This window comes from Trachemys scripta, chromosome 3, assembly GCF_013100865.1.
Source record: "Trachemys scripta elegans isolate TJP31775 chromosome 3, CAS_Tse_1.0, whole genome shotgun sequence".
Taxonomy (NCBI): Eukaryota; Metazoa; Chordata; order Testudines; family Emydidae; genus Trachemys; species Trachemys scripta.
This window is the reverse complement of record NC_048300.1, coordinates 124,220,420-124,246,504: the sequence shown is the minus strand read 5'-3', so window position 1 is coordinate 124,246,504 and position 26,085 is coordinate 124,220,420. Positions and strand designations below refer to the sequence as shown.

General features: G+C 40.8%; 1 protein-coding gene across 3 annotated transcripts in view; it reads right to left on the bottom strand.

Moving 5' to 3' along the window:
• Positions 1 to 26,085, bottom strand: part of PDSS2 (decaprenyl diphosphate synthase subunit 2) — a 145,179-nt gene that overhangs the window by 26,747 nt on the left and 92,347 nt on the right. For 2 of the 3 annotated variants that reach the window (XM_034765934.1, XM_034765936.1), the window contains exons 4-5: positions 10,677 to 10,751; positions 335 to 508 (exon numbers count right to left, since the gene is read on the bottom strand). In XM_034765934.1, coding sequence (XP_034621825.1) covers positions 335 to 508; positions 10,677 to 10,751 — 249 coding nt within the window. The remainder of the gene's footprint in view (positions 1 to 334; positions 509 to 10,676; positions 10,752 to 26,085) is intronic. The other variant, XM_034765935.1, reaches the window with a different exon arrangement.

Genomic DNA, 26,085 nt, shown 5'->3' with positions numbered 1-26,085 from the left:
TAGTATGTGGTGGTGAGAGTGACCCAGTCATTGATGGGAAGGACTCTGTTCTTTACAATTGTGAGTGGTATAAGAATATTTTCCATTTACCAGGACCTGTGGGAGTTACTTGATGCAATATGAATACATTTCTGATGCACTGAATATTTTATAAACAGTAGTTTTCTGTGACAAGCATATGGCTCTTTATACATATTGCCAAATTGGATAATTACAAGTGAATTCATTTAGAGTAGCCACTAAACTCAGACCCAAAAGAGGCTCAAAAGAAGAAGATTAGAGAGGTTCTCATCTATCCTTTCAGTAGAAGACTGAACAGAGAGAAAAGGCATACCTTATGACTCAGAGACATGTTCTTTCCATACTGAAATGCCATATCCTGGATCTCAGCATCATGCTTTGCTAATTCCATTGCAGCCTGGCAGCTCTTTGCCAACAAGGCACTATGGGATAGGAAAATCTGTTCTTTCCAAGTTGATATTCCAATATCATGTGTAAGACAGTTTTCCTGAAAATGAAATGAAGGCTAAAATGAAAAAGCTGAAACTATGACAATATCAGACATAGGAAATTAAAAACACAGCTATACCACCTAGGAAACTACCACCTACTATAAATTCCAAGGCTGTGGACTTTAATGCGTCATGCAAAACAGCCACTTACCCAAAGAGTATTCCTGCACGAGGTGATGGGAAAAGTGAAAACATTACAGTGTGTTTTAATTGCTGAGTTGTAGAGCTGCTGCTCCCCCCCAAAAAATAAAGCGGGTAGAGCTTTCAATGATCTTTATAATCGGTTTGCCTCAGAATTTCATGTCACTACAATATGAACATTGGCAGCCAATTACATTCTTACTGACTTGCTGGTTAAAAAGTGTCCTTTGCAACAGACCACTCACTGGTACCTCTCACCAGCAACAAGAACTGACCATTTAAATATTGAGTGGCATTTCTAAGCAACATGTCAAGACATTATATGATTATATTAAATGCTACACTACAGCCTCTTCCTATAAATGCTAATATATATAGGATTTTAATGAAGAAAAAAAAGAGACCAAAGGCCTGTAAAGAATGTTTTGGTGATGTGTCTTTTTTGCTTTTCTATTCTAAAATAAGCAAGTCTTGATTTTTTTTTTACATTAGAAATATCAGGAATGTCAAGTTTCAATTTCTCTGGAGGACTCTGGTAGCTCTCACAGATGTTCATTGTGAGCTACAATGCCTAAACTGTAGGATCAAGGATGCTAAACCCTTAACAGTCTCTTTTTATCCAAAATGTTAATTGAATTTATATTTTAACAAAAACAAAAGAAAATATAATCAGTTTTAACAATTTGACTAAAACACTTTTCCCCAGTCAATTGTTCAACTCCCTGGGCTCTTGTGATGTCATCCTTTCACTAATCAGTGTCTTCAAAGCTAGATGGAACCTGACATTCTAATTTTTATATATACATATATAAATGTCAAGCCTTCTTTATTAATTATAAAGAAGTAAAAAAGATCTCAAAGTCCAGTTTTTGTGACCCTTTTGCAGGTCCCCTTTAAAAAGGCAAAGGAAACATAGGTTATAAATGTACATATGTAGAAAAATGGTTTCAAAAATTAAATATTAAGCATCATATTTAATTTCTCAATACACTGAAATTTACAGCACTGACTGAACCAAAAGGTAAAATTTTACAAAGTGAGAAAAGAAACATCTAACAAGACCCCCTCCCCTACAGTTACTTCAATTAAATTGCTTAGAAATGAATAAGAACTAAATCTGTGTGACCTCATAATTTTCTACTGGGTATTATCTGTCATTAATTTTGTAACAAATGAAATAAAATCCCTCTATTCAGCTCCAATCTTCCTCCCTTATGAATACTGCCAAGGAGTGCTGCATTACTGGATAGAAAATAATACGAGACTGATGGGAAAATTAGCAGAATTCTGTTTTGCCAAATAACCAAATATTGTATCAAAATTCCATTGCCTTCAGACACACCCCTGCCCTCTTATAGGGAGGGGAAAGAATAGAAAATGACACGTTTGCTACTATGTATGTGATAATTTACAAAGTCAAGATTAATCTTTAGGTAGGTCCCATTTTACTATGATATTTGCTTTGTAACATCTCAGTTCAGCCCAGAACATATGCAAGTTTCCATGATTGGTAGAATGACAAAAATGATAAATAAGAACTGGTACCAGAAATAAATGTTTGATCATTTTCTCTCTCAGACATAGGTTAATTTAAAAAAATCTGGTGACAGGGGAGGGATAGCTCAGTGGTTTGAGCATTGGCCTGCTAAACCAGGGTTATGAGTTCAATCCTTGAGGGGGCCATTTAGGGAACTGGGGTAAAAATCTGTCTGGGGATTGGTCCTGCTTTGAGCAGGGGTTTGGATTAGGTGACCTCCTGAGGTCCCTTCCAACGCTGGTATTGTGGGAAGTGACTCAATTTTTTTTTTACTCAGGACCAACCAGCTAAGATAAAAATGTGTGCTTATTAAAGCTTATTGGATGAAGATTAGGACAACCAACTAGCAGTGATTTTGCAATTATTTATTTTAAGCAGCATGAAAAGAGAAGTAAACTAGGAAGTTTAACAAAAACAATCATTTATGAAGTTATAAAGTCCTTAAAATGCTAGCTGTACCAAGCCTCTGAAACATTCACACACCAAATAGAGATTGTGACATCACTATGAACTGCAGCTACTGAAGAGACCCTGCTAACCTTACTCATTGCAAGTAATTCAACAACATTTTCCAGAAGTGCCATCTTTTAGACAAAAATGTAGAAATACTAAGTATTTTTGTGACCTTCATTTAAAGTCTTGAAAATATTTGAGAAAAGTGGAAACTTATTCTGAATTTCTACAATTTTATCTAAAAAATACTTTATTTGGGCTATTAATGTGGGCAAGATTTCACCAGATGAGCTAATTTCTGCTCTTTCTGTAAATCCAGTGCAACTCCAATGAAACCAGTGGATTTATTTATACATTTACAATGACAACACCAAATCTGTTCCTAATAAAAAGTGATTTTGGATACTGATATTTTAAAGATGCTGATTTTTTTTTAAATGTACAAATTTTCACTTTTTGTCCTTAAATGTGGAATCGTGAAAAAGTTGTTAGAACGATCTGGGCAAAATGTTAACATTTAAAAGCTTACAAATATTACATTGCTTCTACTACAGGTACTTTGAAAAAATGTTCACTACTTTGCTGTTTACTTAATATTTTTTAAAACAACAAAATACGACACAGCTTTTGTGTATATTTAAAATCTTCAAACATCCAAAATACAGATTATAATTTTCTATGCTGAAAAAATATGCTCAAAGGTAACGTATTGCACTCTCTTAACATGGATATTGAGAATCCCCTGCATACATAAAAAAGCATGTTCAGTCTAATAGGAGTTGTCTGAAAAAATATCAGTATAAAAATTTGGGAGCCAATCTATAATACAGTCCAGTCAGAGAAAGTCTTGACACCCTTCTTCCAGTAGCACTCTATGGTAAAAATACCATGAAGGCAGTCATCTCCTCTCAGTGAAATTTTTGTAAATTGCATTGCAACAACTGGATTAGGAAAAAAACATTGTTCAGTTCAACAACATTATCTCCTGATAAAGCTTGTCATGTGTCAATTTGGCCATGTTTATACTAGCAAGCTTACTGCGCCGCTGTAAGATAGCTCATGTTGCCGCGCTATGCTCTCCTGTCAATATAATAAAACCACCTAAATGAGCGGCAGTAGCTATGCTGGTGGGAGAGCATCTCTAAATCATTTGAACACATCAAGGAGAAAAACTTTAATTAGCTACAGACTACAAACTACATGAAAACTGAAGTTACATCTGTGCAGGTGAAATGGGTGGGCTTTCTCCCTTTATGTTTTGAAGCTTCCATATCAGTAAGATGAAGGGGTCACTGGATGGCTCAAAGGACTGATAACAGAATTTGGAACCTTCCACCTTTACATCGCTTTAGTTCATGACCAGAAATTTAGTATCTGATGACTGGTTAGTGGCGTATATGAAATAAGGAGGTGGTTTTAGTTGTACTCATTCATAGGAGACATGATGTGTCAAAATCACAAAAGAAACCATTACAACTGGCACCACTGCTGGCTGTGTCGGAGGAGCCAAAAACAGAATGAACAGCGACTGAATTAACCTCTCATCCATGGAGGCAGACCCTCCAGGATATAGTTAAGGCACACTGGGGAAGCCAGTACTGGAAGACTGGTCTCCAGGCCTGTCAATCCAGCACTTTTCTAAGCATTAAATTCAATTGAAACCATACACATGAAAGTCTAGCAATTGGTTTATTTTTATTATTAGATCTATCTTGTGTACAATATTCATATTCTCTTTGTACCTTAATGACTTGACAGTTTAAAGTACAAAGAAACAACATTGCCACTTCTCACACTATGCAACCTAACAACTGATGCTTTAAAAGTTTATTTTGAAATATTGATTCAATATTTCAACTGATGCTCCCATTTCACCAACCTCAAGATCAGTAAAGATATTTTCATTTTATACAAATATTTATTGTTTTGATTTTAGAAAGAAATTGGCTTGCTGGGAGGTAAATCCATTCAATTCTCAGACAGTGCTTCCACTGTAAAAATACTCTTTCTAGGCAATGGAAAATAGAAAGAGCTTCTAGAGAATCGTCACGTTTTACACCAAGATTTTTACCACTTATACCTATCATATTTATGGTAGCAAATATTAAATTAATTGTATGTACTTAATACAAAGTAGCACTTAAATTTTTTCCCCCTCTCACCAAACCACCTTAAAGTAGCTCAAACTGATTTCTGTGTCTCCCAGAGAAGAACTAGATGGTATTTATATAAATACGTGTCATGATTCATTTGTAAGCATTTTCAGCACTGCATACAAATGTTACAAAACACATACCTTATTGGAGTGCTCCAAAATGCATAGCAAGAACTGGCAGGACTCAAAGTCACACCTTCTGGATGAAAAATTCAGAATACATTTTATAACTAATGTTTTTTATTTTGATACACAGCAGCACTTGCTTTGTCACCTAATCTTGCACAATGTGAGACCGTCTAATCCATTTACAACTCAAAACTTTGGTCTAATCCTCATTAGAATAAAAATGCATAGATAAATCAAGCATATTTTAATTTTGATTCAATCTCAGCATTTGAGTTTTAAATTGGATGGTTCAACAACTTCTATTCTACACAGAAGGATAAAAATAAGTCAATAAAATTATGGATCTCTAATGGGAGCAACACATTTATCCTACAAAACGTTTTCATTTGACTGATGGAAGCTTTAACAGATGTCTTCCTGCTTGTTGGACATGACAGGGCATGTTTTATTGGTCTATTAATACATGCCTTCAGTGCTTTGTGTGGAACAAGGGTGAGCGCAAATGGGCCAATAAAACACATGCTGGAGTGCTCCAATACTTTCATCATGACTCTCTAAAACAATAGAATTTTTTTAAAAAGATGGTTGGGAAAAGTTAAATTTTAAACATAATCTTTTACTACAAAAAGTAGTTCATCATGGAGTACTGCTTCAGACTTCCTAGAAAAGAGTAAAATTAGAGAAAAAAAAATAGATCTGTGCTAGCCTTTCATTTATGTGGGGTTTTTTCCTCTTTAATTTTCACTTTCATTTTGCGGCGACTCTCTAATTCAAATTTCTCTTCAGCCCATTTTTGCCCCACAACAGAGGCGCTTTTAAAAAAACAGCTAGATTTCTTGCTGGGGCATGAGCCTGACTGTTGTGCTGTTAGAAGGAGGCTACTTTTTGGTTTGTACTAAGAAGTTGTTTGATTTACCTCCTTAAGTAAAAGTTGAAAGCAAGCCAGTTGCCTACAGTGTACAAAGCATGGCAGCTGAGTGGGAAATGAAATGCAACTTTCCCTTTAAAATTTATTCATCTGAGAAGGGCTGGTGACCAAGCATCAAAGAAAAGTGCGGCATCCCAGCTCCACCAACCCTCTGTGCTTCGCAGGTGGATGAGGCTCACTGACGAATTATTTTCAATTCAAAAGCTATATTGGGAGCATTTAAAGGAAAAGTGCATCCATTTTGATGAGTACAATAGGCTAAAAGTTCATGAGGGAAAGGAGCATTTGCATTAATAAACTGTGGTTGTTTTTAAAATGATGGCTTAACAATTGTGTAGCGCTAATATTTAAATAATGTTTAATTTTAAAATATTAAAATGGCTTTTCTGCTGACTGACCACTAATAAAGTGCATTAGAAATTAATATGCAGCCTTACACAGCATTCCCATTCCACTGTTAAAAAAAACAACACACTCAAGCTGGGTGTCTCTAGCACGAGACCTTGTGAATATTCATATTCAGGAGCTAAGGAAAAGTAGTGCAGTTTTCCTTTTCAAAAAGCTCCTGATTTTTCATTTAAGTGAATAAGAATGATCTGGTAGGTAAAGTGCAAGACTAAGAACCAGTGCATCTAAGTTCTTGGCTCTGCTACAGCCTTGCTGCATTACTTTGAAAAAGTAACTTTACTTTTCTGTATCTCAGCTTCCCCATCTGTAAAATGGGGGCAGCAATACTTTCCCTACTCACAGGAGTTTTGAGGCTTCCTTTGTTAACAAGTGTGAAGTGCTTTGAGAGCCTCAGATGGAGGCACTCTAGAAGTGCAAAAGTATATTACAAACCTCTTCTAAAATATTTGCATGTTTTAGAAGGCCTACTCACTCCTAAAGAGCTGAGCATGGAGGCTTGGATCACCATAAGTGGTATTTTTCTTTGAAACAGGGCAACCACGCCCACAACTGAACCTTCAAGAAAAAGACCATTTTGACACTGCTATTCATTGCAGTCCACAGTGTGTAAGAGGCACCTTGGTTGGTTTGAACTTTTAATTTCAACTAGATGTAGGTTTGAGAAAATGGAAGACGATTGGGAGAATCTCTTCCACTCACACTCATAAAACTAAACTTTAGGCTGCCTTTGCAACTAAAGCCTATAGCTTTTGGTTTAAAGTATCGCTCAAAATAACAGAGAAAGGGAGGAAACTATTTTTATTTGCCCATTTCAGTTACATAATGGTTTTACTCACTATACAAATAAGATGATGATGAAGAATGGTCAACTAAAAAGTGGTAAAATGGGCTGGTCACAGGATTATGTATGGCTTTGCAAAGGAAAAATGATAGTCAGAGCTGTCATATAATTGCATCCAATAAATGTCTTCAAGTAGTCTATAAACGCCAATCTGCTTAGGGCAAAAATACATTTAATCTTTATAAAGTGTTAGCCAAAGATGGTATAACAAAAACATTCCAAGGGACCATAGGCCTAATGTATCAGAGAAGAGTGAATTATGGCAAATTATGTAGTTGACTGTAAAAGATAACTCAAATCTAACAATTAAAGTGGACATCTAGCGCAGCTCACAGACTTTTGAACAAAAGGTGTTGAACAAAAGGTGTTGAACAAAATGTTGTATAGCACATGATGGTTGTAAGCACCATTTTATGGTCATACTTCTCACTTGAAACTCAATTTTTCTGCCTCAGACTTTAAAAATATTCTGTTTTTCCAAATTCATAACAGAAGAGACTCTATTATGAAGAATGTTATCTACTAACATCTCTATAAGAGAAACAGAAGTTATCTGGCACTGGAGATTACAGTGACATGGTAAATTATTACATTACTCTTTTACATCTGGTAACTTCGGTTCAGATTGTAGATTTGGTCACATATTGTGATTTTTTGTTGCAACTAAGATGGGACCATCAAATAACGTAGCACATGTGGCAATGTTTGCTCAAGACATGTCCAGGACATGGATGCAGGCAGAAAGGGGTGCTGTACTGTCAGAGTAATGTGGGGAAGCTAGCAAGGATAATATGTGTAATTATGAAACAAGCCTCAGTGTTCTCCAATTGGTTGAATAGACCATAAAGGAAGTAAAGTACAGGTAGATATCACACTTGTGTTTGATATGGGCTTGACTGGTTGCCATATCTGACCAACTAAAAGTCTAATCTTTAGATACTATACTATGTGTTAATTTATATTATTACAATGTACTAATTACGTTTAAATTAATCTGGTTTCTTTTAGTACTCCCAACTCTTGCCAGACAGAATAGTTCATTGCTTACTATAAAAAAACCCATTCTTTTGGTATGTTTAACTTGACATTGTGCAGCTGGGCTCAGTGCATCTTACACTTTCCCCATAACCTATGCTTGTTGAGTGCTTTATAAGTATGGTAGAACATTCCATTTTTCAAGCTCTTCTGAGGTAGTATGATTGTCTCCTGACACAGCCCTCAGACCAACATGCTTCCAAGTAAAGAGAAATAGGACTAAGACCTGCTGCAATGGCAGACACCCAAAAAAGTTGAGAACATTTCTAGTAATACAGAGGATGTGGTTAATCTAAAAGGTGCAAATTAAATCACAGTGAAGCAGCCCCATTGCTAAAGTTAACTATGGGAACTTTACCCTTAAAAAAGCTATTTTAAGTAAAACATAGCCGAGGTTTGGTTGTATTTAGAAAAACCTGCCTGGCTTATATAAAATACAATTTTAAAAGTTCTTTTAACATATTTGTATTAATAAAAATATGATTTTCCTTTTAAAATATAACCTTGCATATAGAGCTTGAGAGAGGTAGCTTAATTGGCAAACTGGAAGACTGAAGTCATCTGTTTGTCTACAGATTAGGTCAGGGGTGGCAAACCTGAGCCTGAGAAGGAGCCAGAATTTATCAATGTACATTGCCAAAGAGCCACAGTAATATGTCAGCAGCCCCCATCAGCTCCCCTGCCCCCTCTCCCAGTGCCTCCTGCCCACCAGCAGCCCCGATGATCAGCGCCTCCATCTCCCTCCCTACACTTCTCAATCAGCTGTTCCGTGGCATGCAGGAAGCTCGGGGGGGGGGGCGGGGGGAGGGAGAGATGAGGGCATGACAGGCTTAGGGGAGGGGGCGGGAAGGGGTGGAGTGGGGACAGGGCCTGTGGCAGAGCCAGGGGTTGAGCAGTGAGCACCCCCGGCACATTGGAAAGTTGGCACTTGTAGCTCCAGCCCCAGCGTGGTGCCTATACAAAGAGCCGCATATTAACTTCTGAAGAGTTGCATGTGGGTCCGGAGCAACAGGTTGGCCACCCCTGGATTTAGGTATAGCAGGTGCAGAAGTAGTTCAAACTTCCCACATAGTTTTGTTCATGTGCCTCAACCCTAACCTAGAGGGATAACTTCTAGGAGTGAGAGAATAAGACATCCTCCATGCCCTTTTAACCTTTGGCTGATGTAGGACTACCATTAACGTGGATGTCAAGTGTGATGGTAATTTATATGATCTAGACTTATATCCACTTGGAACTAAACTGAGATAACTCATTTCACTTGCTCTGAACAACAAAACAGCAGTGATTAACCTGAGCTCTATTTTAAACTGAAGACTTAAAAGTGAGAGGCTCCATATGCCATGACTTATCCCCCAAGCCATCTTGCCTCCCAATGTTATTCCTTTAAGATTAATATTTCTGAAATGGTTTGCTCATCTGAGATTGGTTTGTTTCTATTAATATGCTCCACTTAAAAATATCATAGCTTACAATGTGCATATACACACACTTGTGATCATCTCAATAGTGTAAATCCATGCGCTTTGATAGAGTAAAAACATGCTATTAGGTGAAATAAAGAGGTAATAATAATGAGGAATCTAAAATATGAACTTCCCAATACACACAATGTTAAGAGATAATCATGGTAAATGAAACAAGATTTCTTAATTTACCATTCTGCCAAAATGAAATTGTTTTAACAAGTATAGCCAAACACTTCTTTGAAAGTTCTGTTAAATGAATCAAAAATCTTAATTCCAGTTTCATCACAAGAATCAAAGCAGTTCATCAGAGTTCCTGCCATGCAGCAAAGTAACAACAGTAGTGTGGCATATTTGTATTTGTCTTTGAAATGAACTTTGCACTTCAGAGTCATGTAAATGTTTGAACCATTTTCTTTGACCAGGTCAATTACTGTCTGTGATACATGCAAGAATGACTTTTTTAAAGAGGAGCATAGCACAGCTCCTTGTGCCTCAGCATGAGACTTCCATTTAGCTCACCTAATAAAGCTGCTATATTTAGGAGTAGAAAAGTCCTGGTTTAAATTTTGGCTTCAGTGGCTGCGAATTGCATACACCGAAGCAGCCAGGATATGAAAAATTACGTGACCTAGCAAAATCTACATATACAATGTATTTGTCCACCAGTTCACAGACATGTTGGTCCCCATTTTTTAAACCTTTTAATATTAATGAATATATGTTTCCAGTCCACTATTTTCAGGTATTCCTATGTGATTGTTTTAACAGAACCCTTACTAGCGGCATTACTGACTGAGGTATGTTTAGCGTCCATGGTAACTGCAATTTTGTTTGTTTACTAATTAAAAATTACAGAATCTCTCTAAGCATTTCTAGTGGTGCCCATCACCCATTATGGGAGAATTGAGGTGCTATACTAAAAGTATTTCTGAAGCTTGCTGGGACTGTAATTAGTCCTTTCCCCCCTTCCCTTTAAACAAACAAAAAAGTCATCATGCTATTTACTACTGTCACACATTTATTTAAAACCAACCTCTTGAGTAAAGTGCAAGGACTTAAAAGTCTTACCGCTGATAAGTTAGAATTGTCATAGTATATTCCTTGCACTAAGTCACCAATTGCACTTGATATGAGCTCCACAACCTGGAAAACAAAACAAAAAATACCCCAACATTATTTTTTAAATATGATCAATTACCTGATTGTCAACAGAGTGCCTAGAAGCCTCACTAACATTCCTTGCAGGATCATGGCTTCGAAAGACTGCATAGGCTACCAGAAGAGATTCTGGCAAGATTATTTTTTGCCACCTAATAAGGAAGAAACCAGATCCAAATCTCCATACTGGAACCTCGAGCAAAGTCCTTTCTCTTTACATCAAAGCTTTAAGTTAATACGAATGAGAACCAAGTAATATTTATTTTCCTAAGAGTGTGAACTATAAAGTATATCCTCACAAGGATATACACAGTACTCCTAAATCCCAGTTCATGAATATGAGACAATAATCCCATCTGGGTTTGTTGGGCTTTTTTGCTGCCAAGTAGATATTTCACTATATACCTCACTGGGAGCTGCTAAAATTCTAATCTTCACTGATAATACAGAAGAAGTCAGAATCCATCAAAAGCTAACCTTTCAAATATGGTCATTTGGTATTTGAGTGTACTGGGAATGCTCTGTGGATGTATTTAGTGCATGGCCTAAGGGTCAGCTGTACTCAGAGTGAAACAGTCTGCAACACAGGAATGTTTAAATCAGATTTATCAATCTGTATTATCTTCAGGCTTCAGACTTTTTATTTCATTCAAGCGAAGCCTAAAAATCTGAACTTGATCCAGAATGTAAAACAAGCAGTCCATAGTCTCACTGGAACTACTGTACAATTTAGAACTGTGTGCATGAACGGTCTTAATTGGAACAAAATACTGGGATTTACTGTAAAATTAAATGCAGCCATTTCAAATGAGCACACCTTAAGGCTATCCCTTTAGTTGTGCTCACAAAGTTTTAATTTCTTGAATGTTTAATTTCCTATGTGTATGATTCTATATCTGATTCCCCTCTTTGCTTCCTAAAATTCAGTCTAGTTCTTATTGAATTAAAGGATTTTGTTTCAGCTTGTATCATTCTTGTAATTGAAGACATTAAGCTAAATGATAAAGCCCCAAACAGAAATTTCAATGTTGAGGCTTGCTTTATTTGCTAATAAAAACACATTCTGATGCTAGCTTTAAGTATTTGCAACAAAGCTTTTTTAAACACTAATTCTGATACATATGCCTACAGAGAGAGAGAGAGAGAGAGAGAGAGAGAGAGAGAGAGAACTTTAGAAATGGTGCTCATTAGCGGCTCTTTTTTCTCTCCGTGTGATGCATATGGGTTAATTTGTAAGACCTATAAAAACAGTCTCTTAAAAAAAAAAAATCATGTTGCCATTTAGGTAACCAGATACTTAAGAAATATTGTAGCAATATGAGCTGCAGAGGAACTGAAAGGACAATGATCCTACAGTGTTACCAGATGTGTTGAGTTATTTAAGTGGGGAACAGAGAAAATGAGGGGCTTTTTTTGAAGGTATCAGATAAGCCCTATTCCCAAATCCAGAAGGATTGAGTATCGCCAATAGGTCTATGAAAGTCTGTAACCAAATGCCCAGCATCAGATTGTATTACAGTTTATACAAGCAACATCCCAAGATTCTTCTGATGGCTGAGACACATAATACAGATCAATCACTCACTAAAAAATGTTATGGTTTGTGAAACAGTCTGAGCTCATAGACCTATACTGGTAATACGAAGAGGAATTTACAAAGACATTGAGTCCTACTCTAAATGTCAAAGTGATAGTATGAACTTTTAACAATGCATCTGGCTGTGGATAACCAGACCTTTTCCTCGCTCCTCTGAAACTTTAAACTGAGCAGGACCAAATGAAACATTCTGTTTTGGGGTTTCTCTCTCCACCCGCCCCCAAAAAACAATTCCATTAGCAAATGACAATTTTGCTGACTTAAGTGACTAAAATGATCTCCATGAAAATGTTTACCAAAACTCGTGCCTAATTTTCTTGCAATTTATATTATGTTTTTTTTATTGATAGAATTCTAGGTGACTATATACATAAAATACAGTTTAAACCACTACTATATATTAGGTGAAAGATATTAAATGCTAGTAATATTGCAAACGCTGCCACCTTTCATCCCCACCCTGAAAGCATTCAGTTTCCATACATTTAAAAAAAAAAACCCTGCAAGATCACACAGACCCTTGGCAGGGATGACAACTTATTTTCAAGACCAGGATGGGACACTTGTCTTCAAAAGACTGTCACTTCATCAGATCTTAATCTGCGCTCTGAAAAAGTATCTGCTGTGCAACATCAGTGGGCTGGAGCTTTGGGCTGCAGGGAAAGCCATGGAAAACAAGACCAGTTATGCTTCTAAGTGTGTCCCAAATGGTTTTAAAGAAAACACAAGTTAGGGTCAACAGCATTTAAACAGTCAAATAAATAACAATATCAAGCTCTTATATAATGTTTTACAAAGGAGGCAAATAACAGTATTCCTATTTTAATGATGGGGAAATTGAGGCACAAAGAGGTGAAGTGACTTGCCCAATGTCACTCAGCAGGCCATTGGCAGAGCCAGGACTAGAAGACAGGTCTCCTGAGTCCCAGTCCAGTGATCTATCCACTAGCCCACACTGCCTAGTTCCATACACTGACATCTTTTTTGATAGAAGAAAGTTGTATGTTAACTTTGACTATTTAGGGGTCCACACCTGACCCTCTCATTTGTCTTCACTTTGATATGTTTTAGCTCCCTCTTAGGCAGGTTTCACCATGAGCAGGGCATGGGGCCAGCTGTACTAGCTATCTGAATAGGTTGCTCCTGCTTCAAAGAGCAGCAGCCCACAGAGACCAAAGGCAGAATGGAAAGGAGAAGCAGCTGTTCGTGCTTGTGCCCCTCAATTAATCTGAGAAGCTTGAGGAGCACAGGGGCTATGGAAAGCTCTCCCTTCCACTTCAACTGGCAGTGTGGTGGGATGGGGAAACAGCACCTTTAACCCCTCCCTTAACCTAATAAATCTGATGGAGGTTGAGGAAAACTCTCCTCAGTTCTAACAGTCATAGCTGGGGAGAGGGAGGAAGAAAAGAAGCATGTGTGAATCCCCCACTCCAGAAACCTAGAGTAGCAGTTTAAGATGATGATGAAAAACTCCTATCCCAAATATGGCAGTGACATCTGCAGGGTGGGAATCACTGACCAGGAAGATTTGTAATCTGTTCATAATTAAATTGGTCCTGAATTCTTTCCTGAGAGCCCCACCAAGCTATGTGAACTCTCCTAGCAGCCCTGTGATCTGCCTCCAGAAAATAGAGGGAAACAAGAACGTGCTTGTGTGTTCACCAAGCCTTTTCTCTGCAAATGCCCTGGTGGGTGAAAGCGTGAGTCCTCATCTCCTCTCTCATCCCTGCAAGATCAAAGGGCTGCTAGGAGGGAGAACAATGGGCCAGTCGGGCAACAGCAGGAACAGGGAGCTTAGTACTCGGTGCCCATTTCATTATAACTAGCTTGTTAAGCTCCCCCACACCCTTCTCCTCCCTATTTCCAGATATCTGTGCCATCTTTTTACTGAAGGGTGTTTTCCCAACTTCTTTCTACAGTGTTGCCAGCTTCTTCTAGTGCCCCTCCCTCATCCAGCTTTAGATGTTTTAGAACTGTGTGTTTTAGAATTAAGTAAAAAGCAACAGAGGGTCCTGTGGCACTTTTAAGACTAACAGAAGTATTGGAGCATAAGCTTTCGTGGGTGAATGCCCACTTCATCAGACGCAAGTAATGGAAATTTCCAGAGGCAGGTATAAATCAGTATGGAGATAACGAGGTTAGTTCAATCAGGGAGGGTGAGGTGCTCTGCTAGCAGTTGAGGTGTGAACAACAAGGGAGGAGAAACTGCTTCTGTAGTTGGATAGCCATTCACAGTCTTTGTTTAATCCTGATCTGATGGTGTCAAATTTGCAAATGAACTGGAGCTCAGCAGTTTCTCTTTGGAGTCTGGTCCTGAAGTTTTTTTTGCTGTAAGATGGCTACCTTTACATCTGCTAGTGTGTGGCCAGGGAGGTTGAAGTGTTCTCCTACAGGTTTTTGTATATTGCCATTCCTGATATCTGACTTGTGTCCATTTATCCTCTTGCGTAGTGACTGTCCAGTTTGGCCAATGTACATAGCAGAGGGGCATTGCTGGCACATGATGGCATATATAACATTGGTGGACGTGCAGGTGAATGAGTCGGTGATGTTGTAGCTGATCTGGTTAGTTCCTGTCATAGTGTTGCTGGTGTAGATATGTGGGCAGAGTTGGCATCGAGGTTTGTTGCATGAGTTGGTTCCTGAATTAGAGTTGTTATGGTGCGGTGCGTGGTTGCTGGTGAGAATATGCTTAAGGTTGGCGGGTTGTCTGTGAGCGAGGACTGGCCTGCCTCCCAAGGTCTGTGAAAGTGAGGGATCATTGTCCAGGATGCGTTGTAGATCACTGATGATGCGTTGGAGAGGTTTAAGCTGAGGACTGTAGGTGATGACCAGTGGAGTTCTGTTGGTTTCTTTTTTGGGCCTGTCTTGTAGCAGGAGGCTTCTGGGTACACGTCTGGCTCTGTTGATTTGTATCTTTATTTCCTTGTGTGGGTATCGTAGTTTTGAGAATGCTTGGTGAAGATCTTGTAGGTGTTGGTCTCTGTCTGAGGGATTGGAGCAGATGCAGTTGTACCTCAGCCCTTGGCTGTAGATGATGGATCGTGTGGTGTGTTTGGGGTGGAAGCTGGAGGCATGAAGGTAGGCATAGCGGTCGGTGGGGTTTCGGTATAGGGTGGTGTTAACATGGCCATCGCTTATTTGTACTGTGGTGTCTGTTTCTATAGCAGGGGTTGGCAACCTTTCAGAAGTGGTGTGCCGAGTCTTCATTTATTCACTCTGATTTAAGGTTTCATGTGCCAGTAATACATTTTAGGAAGGCTTCTTTCTATAAGTCTTTAATATATATCTAAACTATTGTTGTATGTAAAGTAAATAAGGTTTTTAAAATGTTTAAGAGGCTTTATTTAAAATTAAATTAAAATGCAGAGCCCGCAGGACCAGTGTCCAGGACCCAGGCAGTGTGAGTGCCACTGAAAATCAGCTCACGTGCCATGGGTTGCCTACCCCTGCTCTATAGTGTAGCCACTCTAAGTGGATGGGAGAGAGCTCTTCTATTGGCTTAATTAATCCACCGCCAGCGAGCAGCAGTAGTAGCTATGTCAGCGGGAGAGCTTCCCACTGACATAGCGCTGTCCACACTGACACTGTCGCTTAGGCTGGTGTAATTTATGTCACTCGGGGGTGGCTTATTCACATCCCTAAGTGACATAAGTTATACTGACATAGGCTATGTCTACACTATCACTTAAGATCGTTAGGAACCTTTAAATGGCCAAAATTAGAGAGAGACTTCAACTAACATTTGACTCAAAAGTTAAACTTTTGAGAACACTTTTATATTTAGAAATATTTTCACACTTAAAATGCCAATGAAAACAACTTTTAAACAAATATTCCTCTGCAGTGTTTGAAACATGAACACTGCAACATTAAAAAACTGGAAGTGAAATTGGATTAACTGATTTTGACAACAGTTCAAAAACAAATGCAAAAAATAAACGAATAGCCTCACGTGCTAAGTAGCTGGATTTTAAAATCCTTTCCCTTTTAATTATCTGAAGTGTGGTTAGTCACACAGGAAAAGAAATGTGTTTGGCTATAACACACTGTTTTGAAGTTAACTGCTTCCCAGATTCATCATTTTACTTACTCCCCCAATGCCCTTTTTAAAAGCTATCCCTCACTTTCGGTCCAACTACACTATGAAAAAAAGATGCTCCTCACAGTGATCATCTTTCTGGCAATAGTAATTAATCCTTCTTGGATATCAACAGCTTGACATGTATCCTCAGAATATTAATAATGGAACTTACTGCAGTAATGTACAAGGTGCAATGTAAACATGTCACTGATAGATATTCCTCTGGGTTGCAAGAGAAGCTCTATTTAGCTACTTAAATATACAAAAATAAGCTACAGCATTTAATTCTATCATGTTTCTTTATTATTTTCAAATATTTTAGGGCCTACCTATATTAGGGATTTTTGCAACACGGGATAAGTCGCACCTGTGAAAGCGATCCATTGTCTACAGTCAAGCCCTAAGATACAACCGAATTTGCTCCAACCCCTCAGACAGAGACAAACACCTACAAGATCTTTATCAAGCATTCGTAAAACTACAATACCCACCTGGGGAAGTGAGGAAACAGATTGACAGAGCAAGACGGGTACCCAGAAATCACCTACTACAGGACAGGCCCAACAAGGACAATAACAGAACACCACTGGCCATCACATACAGCCCCCAGCTAAAACCTCTCCAGCGCATTATCCACGATCTACAACCTATCCTGGAAAATGATCCCTCACTCTCACAGACCTTGGGAGGCAGGCCAGTCCTCGCTTACAGACAACCCCCCAACCTGAAGCAAATACTCACCAGCAGCTACACACCACACCACAGAAACACCAACCCAGGAACCTATCCCTGTAGCAAACCTCGTTGCCTACTCTGTCCCCATATCTACTCTGGCAACAGCATCAGAGGACCCAACCACATCAGCCACACCATCAGGGGCTCATTCACCTGCACATCCACTAATGTCATATATGCCATCATGTGCCAGCAATGCCCCTCTGCCATGTACATTGGCCAAACCGGACAGTCCCTCCGCAAAAGAATAAATGGACACAAATCGGACATCAGGAATGGTAACATACACAAGCCAGTAAGTGAACACTTCAATCTCCCTGGTCATTCTATCACAGATTTAAAAGTCACTGTCATTGAACAAAAAAACTTCAGTAACAGACTTCAAAGAGAAACAGCAGAACTAAAATTCATTTGCAAATTCAACACCATTAATCTGGGCTTGAATAGGGATTGGGAGTGGCTGGCTCACTACAGAAGCAGCTTTTCCTCTCCTGGAATTGACACCTCCTCATCTATTATTGGGAGTGGACTACATCCACCCTGATTGAATTGGCCTCGTCAACACTGGTTCTCCACTTGTGAAGTAACTCCCTGCTCTCCATGTGTCAGTATATAATGCCTGCATCTGTAGCTTTCACTCTATGCATCCGAAGAAGTGAGGTTTTTACTCACGAAAGCTTATGCCCAAATAAATCTGTTAGTCTTTAAGGTGCCACCAGACTCTTTGTTGTTTTTACCTGTGAAAGCCCCACTTTACACTGCTACAGTGCACCTATGCTAAGGGTTTGTACCAGCATAGCTACACTGGTGCAAAAATCCCTAATGTAGACAGGTTCTTAGGCCACACCTACATTAGAAACTTTGGTCCACACAAGTTACGCCCCCCATAAAACTGCTGCAATTGGTATATTGCTCATGCATGTGTATACGTGACTCCTTGCATCGGCAATGTGAATGGTCACCAGGAATGCTTGCGTCAATGCACAGTGCAATACATAATGGGTAGGTTTGCCAGTATGAAACTCATCATAGTCCGGCACACTGTCTTTTGGGAAATTTTGGCAATGCATTATGGGGGAGAAACAAATCATGAAGGAGTCACTGGGAGCAAGGGTTCAAGTTCTCATCAAATCCCACAAAACCACAAGCACTTCTTGCTGTCCGCTATCTCAGACAGAAGCATGGATACCACACAGCTATGCACTTCTGTCATGAACACTGCAAAGGCAGGACAAACAATTCTCCAGTATTTGCAGAACAACAGGAAAAAACAGCAGCAATGGGGGACAGGACAATTTCGTGGAGGAGAAATTGCTGTGGGACACAGCAAAAACCAATTCAAGGTTGTTGTTGGTGTTCCTGGAGCAGCTGCACACAGTGGAGTGCCTCTTCTGTGCCCAAGAAATGAGCACGGACTGGTGGGATGACATCGTGATGCAGATCGGGAACAATAAGCAATGGCTGCAGAACTTTTTGATGCAAAAGGTCACTTTCCTGGATCTCTGTGCCAAGCCTGCTCCAGCTCTCCAGCACAGGGACACCAGAATGAGAGTTGCACTGACAGTGGAGAAGCAAGTGGCAATAGCACTGTGAAAACTTGCAGTGCCGGATTGCTACCAGTCAGTGGGAAATCATTTTGGAGTAGGAAAATCCATGGCGGGGGCTGCTGTCATGCAAGTGTGCAGGACCATTAATCGTCTCCTGTTAAGCAGGACTGAGTGTCTCGGCAATGTGCAGGACATAGTGGATGGATTTGCAGCAATGGGTTCCAAACTGCAGTGGGGCAATAGATGGCATGCACATCCCTATTTTGGCACTAGCCCACCTGGCCACATAGTACATCAAAAGAAAGAGCTACTTTTCTATGACTACACAAGAACTAGTGGATCACCAGAGACGCTTCACCGACATCAATGTTGGCTGGTCCGGGAAGGTACATGACACTCGCATCTTTAAGAACATGGAACTGTTCAGAAAGCTGCAAGCAGGCCACTCTTTCCCAACTGCTGGATTACTTAGGGTTACCATATTTGAACTTTCAAAAAAGAGGACACTCCAGGGGGGGTAGCCCCGCCCCCTAGCCACTCCCTCCCACTTCCCACCCCCTGACTGCCCCCCACAGAACCCCCAACCCATCCACCACCCTGCTCCTTGTCCCCTGATCGCCCCCTCCCAGGACCCCTGCCCCTAACCACCCCCCCGGGACCCCACCCCCTATCTAAGCCTCCCTTATCCTTGTCCCCTGACTGCCCCCTCCTGAGACCCCCCCCACCCTAACTGCCCCCCTAGGACCCCACTCCCTACCTGTCCCCTGACTGTTCTGACTCTTATCCACACCTGCCAGATCCCCGGGACTCCCACGCCTATCCAACTTCTGCCTGTTCCCTGACTGCCCCCCTGAACCCCCACCCATCTAACCCTCCCTGTCCCGACTGCCCCGATCTCTCTCCATACCCCCACCCCCTGACAGGCCCCCCTCCCAGAACCCCCAACCCATCCAACCCTCCCCCTGCTCCCTGTTCCTTGACTGCTCCAACCCCTCTCCACACCCCTGCCCCCTGACAGGCTCCTCCAGAACCCCTGCCCCATCCAACCCCCCTGCTCCGTCCCTTTTAAAGACCCAAAAGCCAGACATGTCCGGGGAAACCCGGACGTATGGTAACCCTAGATTACTACTGGTGATGTTGAAATGCCAGTAGTGATTCTGGGGGACCCGACCTACCCCTTACTCCCCTGGCTAATGAAGGTGTATACCAGCCACCTTGACAGCACCAAGGAAAGATTCAACTACCAGCTCAGCGGGTGAAGAATGACAGTTGAATGTGCTTTTGGTAGAGTGAAGAGACCTTGGTGTTGTTTAATCACAAGACCAGATCTCAGTGGATCTCAGTGAGAAAAATATCCCAAATGGCTATAGCTTCCGATTGTGTCCTGCATAATATCTGTGAGGCAAAGGAGGAAAAGCTGCCACCACGGTGGAGGGCAGAGATGGAGTGTCTGTCTGCTGAGTTCAAACAGCCAGACACAAAGGCTATTAGAAGAGCTCAACATGGAGCTATGCAACTGGGGGAGGCCTTGAAAGAGCACTTAGAACAGTTAGGTACAGTAATGTGGAGGGTGGACTGTGCTCTATTTGGTCCTAAATTTTGGGGCTGTTAGGAACTGTGTGGTGCTTGCTGTATACTTATAATTATTACATGTGTTTGTCACTAATCCTGAGTTCTGCTGACCTGTAAAACAAGTAGTGGGTGCTTCAGGAGTGCTACACATTCTGCTGCATATGTTGTAATAATAAAGATGAATTATTTACCAAAAATAGATTTTTATTGCCTTCCAAAACCAGTGCAAAAATGTGCAATTACATACAACAAAAACTTCTGAAATAAATTAACAGAACAGAATTGAACAAGGGGAAAGAACATAATCATATTTCTTTTGGCCCAGTCCTCCAATTTCATGTCCATTTCAGTTCATTTTGGCTAAACATACAGCATCTGTGGCTCTCACAGGTCAGTGTATGCAAAACTGGTTCTCTTTATTGTCTCCCAGCGTGGAATGGTAGGGCGAGAGATACGGCCATGATGCCATGTGGAATGTTGAAGGGTGTAAGGAGGTACTAAAATGGAGTTCTCCATTGACTGCAAAGAATGCCAAGCCCATGATTATTGGACGTGTAGGTCAACAAGAGTCCGTAGCATTTGTATTTGCTGCTAGAGATGCCCTATTATGTCCTGACGCATCTTCCTCTCTGACTCCTGGGCCTGTCTCCTGTCTGCTCTTTTCCTATCCATAATGTCTGCAATATTCACCCTCCGGGTCCTCTGTTCACGGTCCAATGCAGCACTGGCTTGCAGGATCTCTCTGAACATATCCAGCTGTGTCCTCTTCTTTCTCCTCCTTATCATGGTCTGGCATTCCATTGGTGTTGAGGGGGGAGCTCTCAAGACCGCTGTGATGCTGGCAGACCAGGTGTCAGCTCCTGCCAAGGTCCCCATGTCTCAATTGAACACTGACAGATGCTAGCTCGAATCTGTCTGGCTCATTTGAGAGTTAAGATTGATAAAAATAAATATTAGAATTATAAGAAAGCATTTAGACCATATTGAATGCTTGTGAGTTGCTGCATGCATTAATCTTGTAATATCTGTGTTCCATATTATATGCAATGGTGTTGTAGCTGTGTTAGTCCCAGGATATTAGAGACACAAGTTGTGTGAAGTAATACCTTTTATTGGACCAGCTTCTGTGCCGAATAGAGGGGAATAATCACTTCCCTTGATCTGCTGGCAATGCTCCTACTAATGCAGCCCAATATGCCTTTAGCCTTCTTGGCAACAAGGGCGCACTGTTGACTCATATCCAGCTTCTCATCCACTGTAATCCCAGATCCTTTTCTGCAGAACTGCCGCTTAGCCAGTGGGTTCCCAACCTGTAGCAGTGCATGGGACTCTTCCATCCTAAGTGCAGGACTTTGCCCTTGTCCTTGTTGAACCTCACCAGATTTCTTTTGGCCCAGTCCTCCAATTTGTCTAGGTTATTCTGGACCCTATCCCTACCCTACAGTGTATGTACCTCTCCCCCCAGCTTAGTATCATTCGCGAACTTGCTGAGGGTGCAATCCATCCCATCATCCAAATCATTAATGAAGACGTTGAACAAAACTGGCCCCAGGGGCACTCCACTTGATACCGGCTGCCAGCTAGATACCAAGCTGTTGATCACTACCCGTTGAGCTCAACGATCTAGCCAGCTTTCTATCCACCTTGTAGTCCATTCATCCAATCCATACTTTTTTAACTTGCTGGCAAGAATACTATGGAAGACTGTATCAAAAGCTTTGCTAAAGTCAAGGTATATCAAGTCCACTGCTTTCCCCATATCCACAGAGCCAGTTATTTCATCATAGAAGGCAATCAGGTTGGTCAGGCATGACTTGCCTTTGGCGAATCCATGTTGACGTTCCTGATCACCTTTCTCTCCTCCAAGTGCTTCAAAATGGATTCCTTGAGGACCTGCTCCATGATTTTTCCAGGGATTGAGGTGAGGCTGACCAGTCTGTAGTTCCTCAGATTCTCCTCCTTCACTTTTTAAAAGATGGGCACTATATTTGCCTTTCTCCAATCATCCAGGACCTCCCCCGATTGCCACGAGTTTTCAAAGATAATGGCCAATGGCTCTGCAATCACATCAGCCAACTCTCTCAGAACCCTTGGATGCATTAGATCCGGCTGCATGGACCCACAGTTGGGGATTGGTCCTGCTTTGAGCAGGGGGTTGGACTAGATGACCTCCTGAGGTCCCTTCCAACCCTGATATTCTATGATTCTATGACTTGTACATGTCCAGCTTTTCTAAATAGTCCTTAACCTGTTCTTTAACCACAGAGGGCTGCTCACCTCCTCCCCATACTCTGCTGCCTAGTGCAGCAGTCTGGAAGCTGACCTCGTCTGTGAAGACCGAGGCAAAAAAACAAACAAACCACTGAGTACTTCGACTTTTTCCACATCATTTGTCACTAGGTTGCTTCCCCCGTTCAGTAAGGTATTGCAGAGCACCTCCATGAAAATTTCATCAAGATCTCTCAGGAAGATTCAGGGGACATCCCTATGCACATACACTGCTCTGGATGGCCACCCTGGCTAACTCTACAAGTGAATGAAAAGCAGATGACAACTCTACCTCTGTTTGTTGTACCACTACTTCTATTAGTACAAGGGAATTAATGAAAAGTCGATATCTGGGTCCTGTTACATTGGGGTTGGGTGCCAGCTGTACATTTAAACATTGCATTGGGAAATCCATTCACACTCTTACCTGAGATTCCTTTCCCTGCATTGGGCTTGCCCTTGCTTGGCTGCCAGGACTGACCAGACTGTGGTGGAGTCTCAAACAGATCCTGACTCACAGCATAGCTGGACCCTCCCAGTTATGTGTCTTCCCTCCTCCCCACTGTTCATGGCAGATGTCTGTGTTTCAGGCTCTGGGAGGTATCCATGGTGCTCTGTGGGGTTGGTGAGATCTCTGACAAGCATGGCATGCAGCTTGTTGTAAAAGCAGGTCTGCAGCTTGGCACCAGATCAACTGTTGGCCTCCCTGGCCTTCTGGTATGCCTGCTCTACTTCCCTGCAGCACTGCTGCTGATCCCTATCATATCCCTTTGCCTGCATCCCCATTGCAATCTTTGTACATATCCACATTTCTATGACTACTTTGTAGCTGTGCCTGCACAGTCTCTTTTCCCCACAGGTCCAAGAGATCCAGTACCTCCAGGCTGGAGCACATCTGGAGCACATAGCAGGCAAGGTCAGGTGGGCAGATGCACACAACAAGGGAAAGCTGATAGGTGTGCTCCCCAAGCTGGACAATCAGGAAAAGGGATTTCAAAAATAAGTGGCTTCTAGTTTCTTTGGTCCCCGGGTAGTGGCTTTCACAATTGTCAATGCAGTGATCAGTGTCAGGCACTGTGGGGAACAGCTCTTGGAGGACTATTAGGGTTGACATAGATCATGTAGTGTCTATCTTCGCACTGCGTTGACCACGGCAGGTCAAGTGTAGCTCAATATCATTTGGGGAAGCGGTGTTACTGAGTCTCCATAACGGGGCACTTATGTTGGCGGGAGACAACTTTGAGGGTAGACACATGCACAACTTACATCAACCTAACTGTAGTGTAGGCCAGGCCTTAGTTGTTTTACTGCAGGACTACAGACTCCCCCAACCCACACCCCATAGGGCTCCCTAAGCAGTGGAAACTAATGTACTAACATATCTGCAGATCTCATATAGCAGACCCTTGCAATGGGCCACTCAACCAGCTAATGATGAATGAGACTACGGTTAGCAATCATGAAGTAGTGCATGACTCCTTCAGCCTGATCCTTTTGGAAGGGATAACTATATTTCAGTGCTCATCTTACTGAGATACAAAGTGGTGATAGAAAAGGTTCCACGATTACAGGGCCCCAAGCTACACAGCTGCAGGAAATTCAAACAGTGCAAGAGAAGGAAGAGGAAACACTCACAAAAATACCCCCCAACCATCCCGCTGTTTACATTCAGGCAGACATGAAACTAGGCTATGATGTCCACAAATTGATTTGTGGATTAAATCAGTCAAAGCTGGTCAGCCCTGAGTTGACACAGATGATATCTCTAAGTGGTGTTAACTTTTCTGTGTAGACTGTGCCTGTATCAATAAATGTGATTCAGGAGTACTGTCATTTAGCATCTGACAGATGGAATCGACTAAACAGAGCTGCAGATGTTTGTTAAACTAGAAAATCAGCAGCCCACTCTAATGTACCACGAGTAGCAGTGATCAGATCCCTGACTAAAAATGAAATGCTGATAAATCACAAAACACAAATATTAAGTATCAGCTGAAGTCAATCCATTAACGCCCCAGCCTCCTTGTAAATCAGGTGGATGCCAAATGTGTCAAATCTTATTTATTAAAAAAACTAAACATTTATGTTGTTCTAAACATTTACTGTAATTTTTTCTCTCTACACCACAGTATATCATTACATCTGAAGCCATTCCCAATTTATAGTTCCCTTCCCTAAAAATTTGAACCCAGCAAAGGTTATTTTTAAGACTAGTTTTACTACAACGCAGGAAGACAGGATATGCAATCTATCACTCTATTTGGGGGCACACACATTTTAAACTTTCCTAGTAGTATTAGCAGCTGTTTGAGAAGGACCACAGCTGACTGTGCATACATAGATCTGCAGTTCTGACAGCATTAATCACACACAGATTTATTAGTCTTTTTCCGCAATACAAAAAAGCAGGGCTACAATGTAGTAGGCAAAGGTAAAATACTCTCTAGGGACAAGTTAGTTTCCATGTACATACTGGGTGGAGAAAATCTGCTCCCTTATAAGAATAGCCAGGTCCTTGCCGGGGGAGAAGCGGGGAGCTAAGCCATCCAGACAGAAATCTCTCTTAAAAAAAAAGGGGGGGGGATTAATTTGTGCTGTAATTCATTTTAAATTACAAAAATATAATTTGACTTTTCACCATTTATGCTGTTTACTTTTTACATTTCATTCATAAAAACTTGGATCTAAGTTGTTTATGATCAATTCTAATTCTAGTTCTCGTGCACAATGCTATATTGTTTGAGATTATAATATTGTACTGTAATGTTTAAATAAAAACAGAACAGGTTCTCTCTACTACTGAAAGCAGGTTCACTGTGCCCTCTATAGCTATGGTTGCTTAAGGACTTTCCTTTTTAAAGAATTCTTTTTCAAAGTTGCTCAAATTTTTAAAATTTTCACCTTTCTGGATGAACTTTCCAGGTGTTCCACTACTTTGGACAGTGAAATTGTTTTGGGGAATTTTTTTTTTTTTTTTTTTTTTGCTTGAAGAACAAAGTCCTACCCTTATTCAACCCCCGCCTACATATTTTTTCCATTATATTTTAAAAAAAAATCTAGACTTTTTGAAACAAGTCTAGCTCCTCAGCAGTTCAAGATAGAAAGAGGAAATTTGGCATGCACATATTCCTCAGTGAGGCAAATCGCGTTTTGGCATCTATCATTCTGGGATGTAGTAACAGGAGTGTCATATGTAAGATGGGGGGTAATTGTTCTGCTCTACTCAGCCCTGGTGAGGCCTCAGCTGGAGCACTGGATCCAATTCTGGGCAACATACTTTAGGAAAGATGTAGATAAATTGTAGAATGTGCAGAGGAGAGCAACAAAATTTACAAACCGTTTAGAAAACCTGACCTATGAGGAAAGGTTAAAAAACTGGGCCCGTTTAGTCTTGAGAAAAAGAAGACTGAGGGGTGACCCAATAACAGTCTCAAATATGTTAAAGGGTACTTATAAAGAGGACAAGTAGTAATTGGCTTAATCTGCAAAAAGAGAGATTTAGGTTGGATATTAGGA